Genomic DNA, 12,500 nt, shown 5'->3' on the forward strand with positions numbered 1-12,500 from the left:
AAACAGACAGACTGACATACCTATGTGTATACCCTTCCACATTGACGCACGCATGCACACAATCAAACAAACAAACAAACAAGCAAAAAGAACGCAGCTCTCATAATGGACAGTCAAGGATTATTGAAAAGTTTGCAAGACACAATGAAAAGTTTAGAATAAATAAACAATTTAATGAGTAGAAATCGAACCGGTAAGTGTGTCAAATTATAAAGCACCGAAAGAGAACGACTCTCCTCGGACTCAATAAAAAGGCAATAGTTGTGACGTAAACTCTAAGTTCAATATTAATCATAACAGGGAATACTTCTCTTTTTTTATTCGCTAGCTATCCATTGACGTCACCACTGGTTCAACGAAGCAATTCTTATATTCACTTTAAATTTCAATACTTTGGGATATCCGTGACAACGTTGTATTAACATATACTTTCGAGTATATTAATTTTAGTATTATACATATTTATATATATATATATATATACATATATATAAAACTGAGAATGTGTGACTGTCTGTCTGTGTGTTTCCCTAAATCTTGAGAACTACAGAACCAATTTCATTCAAATTTTACACATGCCTTACTTAGGGTCCGGGGAGTGTCAACGGCAAAAAAAATTTTTTACTTTTTGCCTAGGGCGAGCCCACAGCAATATCATATTTTCTCCACTACGATTCCCTAAAACGTGAGAACTACACAACCAATTCCATTCATGTTTTACACATGCCTTCCTTAGGGTCCATGTAGTTTCATGGGCCAAAAAATGTTCAACCTCTTGCCTAGAGCGAGCCCATAGCAATATCATATCTTCTCCACCATTTCAGTATTACGTGTTAAAAGTGAGACAAAAAGGTTTCTCTATTTAATGTCAGATACTTTCACTTTAACAATAAAAATAATAATAACACTTAGAACAAGTGTCCTCCAGAGGACCATCATGGTTTGCTGGTCTCTTGGTCTAAAATTTCTAAGAATCCATCCGGTCAGCTGCCTGCATTTCATTGCCAATTTAGCAACATGCACATGAAAGATTGCATCATTACTCATGTAAATGCCAAGGTCTCGCACTGACTGTGCCTCTGGGATTGCAATCCCTCCAGGTCCAGTGCATTTATTGAATATTGCATTTAGTTTTGCATGCTGATAGCACAAGGCTTGAAACTTTTCAGCATTAAACTGCATGTTATTCTTTTCAATCCACTTGTATAATTCAGGCAGCTGATATTGCAGGTGCATAGTGTCTTCAGGGTTCTGTATTACATGTGCGACTTTTGTTTCATCTGCATAACTTCTGATCGTGGCTATCTCTGTGGCTGATGGTATGTCTGAGAGGGCCATTATCAACAGTAGTGGTCCCAAAACAGTGCCATGCGTAACACCGCTCATTATTTGGCTACTACCACCTAATTTCTATCCTTCAGAATGTCATGAAGCCATTCTCCCAAATTTCCAACTATGCCGAGATCACGCAGTTTGAGACATATCATTCCATGATCGACTTTATCAAAGGCCTTTGCAAAGTCGAGATATATGACTTCCACATCCAAACATGCATACACAAGGGGACAGATGTACACACACAAATATACACACACGTACAAGCACACAAACATGAACACACAAACACAGGAATATACAGAATACATATATATGTACACACATGCATGTATATATATATATATGTATATATGCATACACACACATACATACACATACATACATACATACATACATACATACATACTTACATACATACATACATACATACATACATACATACATACATACATGCATGCATACATACAGACAGACAGACAAACAGACAGACAGACTGAGCTATGTGTATAGCCTTCCACATTGACGCGCGCATGCACACAAACAAGCGAACAAACAATCAAAAAGAACGCAGCTCTCATAATGGACAGTCAAGTATTATTGAAAAGTTTGCAAGACACAATGAAAAGTTTAGAATAAATAAACAAGTTAATGAATAGAAATCAAACCGGTAAGTGTGTCAAATTATAAAGCACCAATGAGAACGACATACCTCGGACTCAAAGAAATGGCAATAGTTGTGACGTAAACTCTAAGTTCAATATTAATCATAACAGGGAATACTTCTCTCTTTTTATTCGCTAGCTATCCATTGACGTCACCACTTGTCCAACGAAGCAATTCTTATATTCACTTTAAATTTCAATACTTTGGGATATCCTTGACAACGCGGTATTAACATATACTTTCGAGTATATTAATTTTAATATTATACATGCATATATATATATATATATATATATATATATATATATATATATCTATATATATATAAAACTGAGAATGTGTGACTGTCTCTCTGTGTGTTTCCCTAAATCTTGAGAACTACACAACCAATTTCATTCAAATTTTACACATGCCTTACTGAGGGTCCGGGGAGTGTCATCGGCAAACACAGTATTTTTTCTTTTTGTCTAGGGCTAGCCCACAGCAATATCATATCTTCTCCACTACGATTCCCTAATACTTGAGAACTACGCAACCAATTCCATTCAAATTTTACACATTCCTTACTTAGGATCCATGTAGTTTCATGGACAAAAAATGTTCAACGTCTTGCCTAGAGCGAGCCCATAGCAATATTATATCCTCTCCACTATTACGTATTAAAAGTGAAACAAAAACGTTTCTCTATTTTACGTCAGATACTTTCACTTTAACAATAAAAATAATAATAACACTTAGATCAAGTGTCCTCCAGAGGACCATCATGGTTTCCTAGTCTCTTGGTCTAAAAGTTCTAAGAATCCATCCGGTCAGCTGCCTGCATTTCATTGCCAATTTAGCAACATGCACATGAAAGATTGCATCATCACTCATGTAAATGCCCAGGTCTCGCACTGACTGTGCCTCTGGGATTTCAATCCCTCCAGGTCCAGTGCATTTACTGAATATTGCATTTAGTTTTGCATGCTGATAGCACAAGGCTTGAAACTTTTCAGCATTAAACTGCATGTTATTCTTTTCAATCCACTTGTATATTTCAGCCAGCTGATATTGCAGGTGCATAGTGTCTTCAGGGTTCTGTATTACCTGTGAGACTTTTGTTTCAACTGCATAACTTCTGATCGTGGCTGTCTGTGTGGCTGATGTTATGTCTAAGAGGGCCATTATGAACAGTAGTGGTCCAAAACGTGCCTTGAAAACACCAGTCATTATTTGGCTGTTATCACCTTATTTCTATCCTTCAGAAAGTCATGAAGCCATTCTGCCAAATTTCCAACTATGCCGAGATCACGCAGTTTGAGACATATCACTCCATGATCGACTTTATCAAAGGCCTTTGCAAAGTCGAGATATATCACTTCCACCTCTGAGTGGTTGAGTAGCTGTTTCAGCACCTAGGCACAGTGTTGTAGGAGCTGAGTTAGGCAGCTTGTTCTTCGTCGGAAACCATGCTGGGTGTCAAGCAGCAAGTAGTTCTCTTTTGACTATTCGTTCCATGACCTTCCTGATGTGTGAGGTCAGAGAAGTCTGTAGTTCTTGGCTTCTACTCTGCTTCCTCATTTATGAATAGGGCATATTTTACCCTCCTTCAGTTTTCTTGGAAGTTTGCCAGTTGCAAGGAAGCTCTGAAAGAATGACTGCAGTGTCTTGCTAGGACTCACTTACATACTTTTAGAAGGATTGCTGGGAATTCATCATGGCCAGTAGCTGAGTTTCGGTTCATTTCATCTATAGCCCTTATTACATCGTCTTCCTTTTTATTGATGTAATCAATCATCATTGTCTCTATTTTTATATCTGCAGTGGTAAAGAAGTCAGTTTGAATGCTAAGGCAAATTTAAACGGCATAATTTGTTTACACATTTTCTAGAATATGGGGTCTAATGCTTCATTTTAGATCATTCCATATATGGCATTATAAATTTTATTAAATTTAATAAAAAGATAATGAAAATTGAGACGATGTGGCGACAAAAACAGTTCTCCATACTCTACCAGCATGCCAAAGACCAGCATGGAGGAACACTGGGTCAAATTGACATCCGCATTTTATCCAAGCACCCGAAGGACCAAACACGCAGGCAAATACAGGAGCGTCCTGACAAATGAAAAATCCCCAGTACTAAATAGGTAGTAAATGTAGAAGGTAGTCATACCACAATACCCACAGTTTATACATACAAGGTAGAGTTGTTAGTAGGCTGTTATGTAAACGCATATATATATATATGTGTGTGCGTGTATGTAGGTAGGTAGGTAGGTAGGTAGGTAGGTAGGTAGGTAGGTAAATGGACATATAAGTAAATAAGTCGATAAATAGATAGATATGTTTCTTTATTAGCTACAAAGGGCTGAACACAGACGGGACATATTAGAAAGTAGAGCTTAGTAGGTAGGTTTGCGATCAAAAGGGATCGTAAAAAGTAAAGAATAAGAAGGAAAATGAAAAAGCGATCAATAGAGATCGTGTACAGATAGATAGATAGATAGATAGATAGATAGATAGATAGATAGATAGATAGATAGATAGATAGATAGATAGATAGATAGATAGATAGATAGATAGATAGATAGATAGATAGATAGGTACATGGCTAATACGTACAGGCAAGTACACGCGCATACACATATACCTACACAAGTGAAGACTGAAAAACATGACCAAATACCCATATGCACACACACAGGGACACATGGAGACACACATCCATACATAACAGACGCACGTACGCAGTCACACAAAATCATACGTATTGCCACATCCAAACATGCACACACAAGGGGACAGAGGTACACAAACAAATATACACACACGTACAAGCACACAAACATGAACACACAAACACAGGAATATACAGAATACATATATACGTACACACATGCATGTATATATGTATATATGCATACACACACATACATACACATACATACATACATACATACATACATACATACATACATACATACATACATACATACATACATACATACATACATACATATATATACATATAGGGAGAGATTACGGAAAAAAAAACAAAAGACGAAGGCAGGTGGTGTACAAAAGAAACAGATGTATTAGTATAACGCTCAGGAAGAGAAAAGTCTTTTACGTTTCGAGCCTGCGATTTTCTACAGAAAGGGACACAGAAAAAACAAGGAGAGAAGAAAAGGAGAGAAAACATTGTGTGTAGTGATCAACAATCTATCATGGCGTCTGATACAAACATAAATACATACATACATACATACATACATACATACATACATACATACATGCATGCATACATACATACAGACAGACAGACAAACAGACAGACAGACCTATGTGTATACCCTTCCACATTGATGCACGCATGCACACAAACAAACAAACAAACAAACAAGCAAGCAAAAAGAACGCAGCTCTCATAATGGACAGTCAAGTATTATTGAAAGTTTTGCAAGACACAATGAAAAGTTTAGAATAAACAAGTTAATGAATAGAAATCAAACCGGTAAGTGTGTCAAATTATAAAGCACCAAAAGAGAACGACTTTCCTCGGACTCAATAAAAAGGCAATAGTTGTGACGTAAACTCTAAGTTCAATATTAATCATAACAGGGAATACTTCTCTCTTTTTATTCGCTAGCTATCCATTGACGTCACCACTTGTCCAACGAAGCAATTCTTATATTCACTTTAAATTTCAATACTTTGGGATATCTTTGACAGCGCGGTATTAACATATACTTTCCAGTATATTAATTTTGATATTATACATATATATATATATATATATATATATCTTTATATATATAAAACTGAGAGTGTGTGTCTGTCCGACTGTCTGTCTGTGTGTTTCCCTTAAACTTGAGAACTACACAACCAATTTCATTCAAATTTTACACATGCTTTACTTAGGGTCCGGGGAGTGTCATCGGCAAAAACAATTTTTTACTTTTTGCCTAGAGCGAGCCCACAGCAATATCATATCTTCTCCACTACGATTCCCTAAACTTGAGAACTACACATCCAATTCCATTCAAATTTTATACATGCTTTACTTAGTGTCCATGTAGTTTCATGGGCCAAAAAATGTTCAACCTCTTGCCTAGAGCGAGCCCATAGCAATATCATATCTTCTCCACTATTTCAGTATTACGTGTTAAAAGTGAAACAAAAGCGTTTCTCTATTTTATGTCAGATACTTTTACTTTAACAATAAAAATAATAACACTTAGAACAAGTGTCCTCCAGAGGACCATCATGGTTTCCTGGTCTCTTGGTCTAAAGTTCTAAGAATCCATCCGGTCAGCCGCCTGCATTTCATTGCCAATTTAGCAACATGCACATGAAAGATTGCATCATTACTCATGTAAATGCCCAGGTCTCGCACTGACTGTGCCTCTGGGATTGCAATCTCTCCAGGTCGAGTTTATTTATTGAATATTGCATAGAAGCACACAAACATGAACACACAAACACAGGAATATACAGAATACATACATACGTACACACATGCATGTACATATGTATATATGCTTACACACACATACATACATACATACATACATACATACATACATACATATATACATATAGGGAGAGATTACGGAAAAAAAAAACAAAAGACGAAGACAGGTGGTGCACAAAACAAACAGATGTATTAGTATATATGCATACACACACATACATACACATACATACATACATACATACATACATACATACATACATGCATGCATGCATGCATACATACAGACTGACAGACAAACAGACAGACTGACATACCTATGTGTATACCCTTCCACATTGATGCACACATGCACACAAACAAACAAACAAACAAACAAGCAAAAAGAACGCAGCTCACATAATGGACAGTCAAGGATTATTGAAAAGTTTGCAAGACACAATGAAAAGTTTAGAATAAACAAGTTAATGAATAGAAATCAAACCGGTAAGTGTGTCAAATTATAAAGCACCAAAAGAGAACGACTTTCCTCGGACTCAATAAAAAGGCAATAGTTGTGACGTAAACTCTAAGTTCAATATTAATCATAACAGGGAATACTTCTCTCTTTTTATTCGCTAGCTATCCATTGACGTCACCACTTGTCCAACGAAACAATTCTTATATTCACTTTAAATTTCAATACTTTGGGATATCCCTGACAGCGCGGTATTAACATATACTTTCGAGTATATTAATTTTGATATTATACATATATATATATATATATCTTTATATATATAAAACTGAGAATGTGTGTCTGTCCTTCTGTCTGTCTGTGTGTTTCCCTTAAACTTGAGAACTACGCAACCAATTTCATTCAAATTTTACACATGCTTTACTTAGGGTCCGGAGAGTGTCATCGGCAAAAATAATTTTTAACTTTTTGCTTAGGGCGAGCCCACAGCAATATCATATCTTCTCCACTACGATTCCCTAAAACTTGAGAACTACACAACCAATTCCATTCAAATTTTACACATGCCTTACTTAGGGTGCAAGGGGGTACTCGACTCGAACTTGCAAAGTAGAAATATTTTACTTTTACCTTTATATCTTAGACGTAGGCGTCCTGCACTAGCGATATCAAGATATAACTTTGTATTTTGCATTTTATGTTTAGATGTATATATACAGATGTACATGTAATATGTACACATATATATACACATATATACATGCACTAGCACTATGACCCGGCAACGACCGGTCTTTAATACTAGTATATATATATATATATATACATATATATATATATATATATATATATATATATATATATATATATATATATATATATAGATATATGTAGGGGTGGATGTGTGGTAAGTAGCTTACCAACAACATGGTTTCGGGTTCAGTCCCACTGCATAGCACATCGAGCAAGTGTCTTCTACTATAGCCTCGGGCCGACCAAAGCCTTGTGAGAGGATTTGGTAGACGGAAACTGAAAGAAGCCCGTCGTATATACGTATATATATATATGTATGTACGTATGTATGTATGTATGCATGTATGTATGTATGTATGTATGTGTATGTATATGTTTGTGTGTCTGTGTTTGTCTCCCCAAATTCGCTTGACAACCGATGCTGGTTTGTTTACGTCCCCGTAATTTAGCTGTTCGGTTAAATAGATCGATAGAATAAATACTAGCCTTACAAAGAATAAGTCCTGGGGTCGATTTGCTCGACTAAAGGCGGTACTCCAGCATGGCCGCAGTCAAATAACTGAAACAAGTAAAAGAGTATACACACACACACACACACACACACATACACACATATATATATATATATAATTGCCAACCAAATGTGGTGTCCTATACGGGACAGTGTTACTGGCGTGTATAGCCCCAGGAAGATATCTCTTCCTGCTGGCTAACGAGATACATTCTATGTCCAATTAGTATTTGCAAGGGGAGGTCATCGCTTCCATCCCTAGCCTTACGTGATACGCATGGACTTGAGTTTCTAGGTGGTTACTCATCATCAGCGTGTATTAATCACCAACTAGTTATGAAAACTCACTCCCACTGGCAAAATGCTATAAGCTTTTTTCAGCGACGATTCGTCGCTGATCGCGAAAAAGTAGAAATAAGCTATATTACATATCTGAGGGAGATGTAAACAGTAGCAATACGGAATCGTAACATATAATTGCTAAGTGTGGTGTCCTATACGGGACAGTGCTAGTGGCGTTTATAGCCCCAGTAAGATATCTCTTCCAGCTGCCTAACAACACACATTCTGTGTCCGATTAATATTTGCGAGGGGAGGTCATCGCTACCATCCCTAGCCTTACATGATATACACAGACTCGAGTTTCTGGGTAGTTACCCGTCCTCAGCGTGTGTTAATCCCCAGCCAGTGATTACTTTGGTCGTCCTGATACTTGAAAATAAAACCCATGTGGGGATATATATGGAAAGAAGTGTATGAAAAAGAACAGATAAATATTTTTTCATACTAAAACTGAGAGTGGTTAAAAATTTCAAATAAAAGATGCACAAAATTTAATGTGATATCTTTATATATATAAATGGTATATAAGCTATATAATACGATTCGAGGAAGGCTACTTTCTACGGTCGTTTCCAGAGTTCTTGTCCTTGAAGAAAAATTAATAGAAATCTTACAAACCATGTGAGCAATGTCCCCTTCGTCAGGAAAAGTATCCTCGTAAAATCACATTCTTGACAATCGTTGGTTATTACAAAGGGATGGATATAGGCTTAAATAAAATTTCATACATACGTATACAAATGAGATAGTGGAGAATATGGAATGATGGGACAAGTACCTATTGAGACTAAGGCGGCGAGCTGGCAGAATCGTTAGCACGCCGGAGGAGATGCTTAGCGATGTTTCGTCTGCCGTTACGTTCTGAGTCCAAATTCCGCCGAGGTCGACTTTGCCTTTCATCCTTTCGGGGTCGATAAATTAAGTACCAGTTACACACTGGGGTCGATGTAATCGACTTAATCCGTTTGTCTGTCCTTGTTTGTCCTCTCTGTGTTTAGCCCCTTGTGGGTAGTTAAGAAATAGGTATTTCGTCTGCCGCTACGTTCTGAGTTCAAATTCCTCCGAGGTCGACTTTGCCTTTCATCCTTTCGGGGTCGATTAAATTAAGTACCAGTTACGTACTGGGGTTGATATATTCGACTTAATCCGTTTATCTGTCCTTGCTTGTCCTCTCTGTGTTTAGCCCCTTCTGGGTAGTAAAGAAATAGGTATTTTGTCAGTCTTAACGTTCTGAATTCAAATTGAGTTTGAAGAAAATATCTCTTTTGAATCTTATTTTTTGGGCTCTTAAATATACTGCATTTTGTGGCATTATTTCAAGCCAGCCGGCTTTTTTTTTTCGCAAACTGCACGTGCATTTTTCTCGCGTACGTGTAGTATCGATCGCAACACCTGATGTTCTTGCGCGTACAAATGCATGTTCCCACGACTTTATCGATTGCATTCTCACCTGGAATCGATTTTTGTAATTTTTTCGAGAGACTTATACACGCCCTGATACCGTCGGTATCTACATATCAAATTTGAGCGCAATCGGATGGGGGATACCAGAGATCCTAGAAGACACAGACAGAGACAGACAGAACAGATTTTTATCATACAAAGAATTATTATATATATAATAATGCTTTAACTGAGGAATATGTATATATACATTAATGCTTTAATTGAGGAAGATTTATATATATTCTAATGCTTTAATTGGGGAAGGATGCAATTCCTAATTTTAGGCGAACCTGAAACGTACATTTTGAATGATTTCAAAATTCCTCAACCTGATTTGCTTTCATTATTACTACTAATACAACTCGATATCAGTACAAAGTTGTCGGTCTTGACTCCAATTACATACTTATAATTTATGGGAAAATCCATGGCTAATTGAATTATATCCACTAATTTTACAGGTGACTACATTTTAACCGATAATTACTGTCCCTTCTCTTTAAAAGTTGCAACCTCACGTTACGTTTTTGTTTTAGAAAGCTGAACGATAATTATAACGTGACATTCGCGCATTCTTTGATTTATCTATTGACTGGAAAATATAATTTGGAAGGAGCAACATCTTAATTTTACAAGATTTATACACGCCCTGATACCGTCGGTATATATGTATATATATATATATATATATATATATATATAGTGAGGGCGCGTGGCTTAGTGGTTAGGGCATTCGGCTCATGATCGTAAGGTTGTGAGTTCGATTCCCGGCGACGCGTTGTGTCCTTGAGCAAGACACTTTATTTCACGTTGCTCCAGTCCACTCAGCTGGCAAAAATGAGTTGTACTTGTATTTCAAAGGGTCAGCCTTGTCACTCTCTGTGTCACGCTGATTATCCCCGAGAACTACGTTAAGGGTACACGTGTCTGTGGAATGCTCAGCCATTTGCACGTTAATTTCACGAGCAAGCTGTTCCGTTGATCGTATCAGCTGGGACCCTCGTCGTCGTAACCGGCGGAGAGAGAAAGAAAAAAAAGAAAAAGATATATATATATATATGCATTAATTTTAAAATGACAAACTTTACTGTTTACATTGTCAGCAAAGCAACCAAAGAAGCTTGCAGCATTATTGCGAATGATGTTTACTTTAAGGTTGACAGCTAATTACTCGAGTAACAACGAAAAATTTCTTGAGAACTTTTTGGGATATCTGTGCTGCTCCCCTAAACATTAGATATCTCACAAATTGCAATATCGCCGTGGTTGATATACCTTTACACTGATGTATAAATTGACAAAATAGGGAGGAAGCACTCCGTCGGTTACGACGACGAGTGTTCCGGTTGATCCGAATCAACGGAACAGCCTGCTCGTGAAATTAGCGTGTAAGTGGCTGAGCACTCCACAGACACGTGTACCCTTAACGTAGTTCTCGGGAATATTCAGCGTGACACAGAGAGTGACAAGGCCGGCCCTTTGAAATACAGATACAACAGAAACAGGAAGTAAGAGTGAGAGAAAGTTGTGGTGAAAGAGTACAAGGGGGTCACCACCATCCCCTGCCGGAGCCTCGTGGAGCTTTAGGTGTTTTCGCTTAATAAACACTCACAACGCCCGGTCTGGGAATCGAAACCGCGATCCTATGACCGCGAGTCCGTTGCCCTAACCACTGGGCCATTGCGCCTCCACTGACAAAATAACTCATTATGGTAATAATACATTTCAAATGTTCTCCATAATTCTTCAGTTTGCTATTTACTATCTTTCAAATTAAATATAACTCTAGCGCTTAGACAGTCACATTTTGTCAAATTTCGTTGTTTACTTGCGCATTCATATAAGTATGGGTCAGTCACACCTACACCCATTATTATACTTCTCCATTGTAACTTTTACCTACTTGAAATACGGATATCAATAGCTGATTCAAGTCTTGTTGAAAATATCTCATTCATAAGTTTTCTCTACACATATTACCATACTTCTCCATTCTACATTTTTTCTGCTTGAAATATGGATATCAACGGCTGTTGAAAATAACTCATTCATCAATTTTCTCTTACAAAATACACAGACATATTTCTCTTTCATTCCACACACTACAAAGAATGCCCTCTAATCTTTATTACACTGGTTTGAATATATATATGCCGCTGGGTATTTGAGAGAAGGAGAGATGGAGAGGGACGGAGGGGGAGGGAAATGGAAAGAGTGAGGGATTTTATGTGTGCTATAGGTGTAGTATATTATTCTTGGTTTCTCTCATTCGTTTAGCTGTGAGCTATGTTGAAACGTAACTACTTATCTTAACATAAACATTTTATATCACGCAGGTTCTCATCCAGGCTGGAATTTTCCTCCTCACCGATGTCGTATTGTTCATGTCCTCTGCGTCAATTCCGACTCAATGTAAAATACCAAAAGTCTTGAAAGTCCAATACGAGGAACTATCCAGCGCAGCGATCGGCAATAACTTTTTCTTGCCAGCTGAAATGGCTCCAGCGGGAAGTGACCAACAAGCACTGACCGA

The 12,500-nt window shown here is 37.3% G+C and overlaps 1 protein-coding gene across 1 annotated transcript in view; it reads left to right on the forward strand.

Moving 5' to 3' along the window:
• Positions 1-9,149: 9,149 nt before the first annotated feature.
• Positions 9,150-12,500, forward strand: part of LOC115222393 (interleukin 17-like protein) — a 3,685-nt gene continuing 334 nt past the window's right edge. The window contains exons 1-2 of the mRNA XM_029792992.1: positions 9,150-9,170; positions 12,304-12,500. The exon at positions 12,304-12,500 is cut by the window's right edge and continues 334 nt beyond it. Coding sequence (XP_029648852.1) covers positions 9,150-9,170; positions 12,304-12,500 — 218 coding nt within the window. The remainder of the gene's footprint in view (positions 9,171-12,303) is intronic.

Source organism: Octopus sinensis, linkage group LG1, assembly GCF_006345805.1.
Source record: "Octopus sinensis linkage group LG1, ASM634580v1, whole genome shotgun sequence".
Taxonomy (NCBI): Eukaryota; Metazoa; Mollusca; class Cephalopoda; order Octopoda; family Octopodidae; genus Octopus; species Octopus sinensis.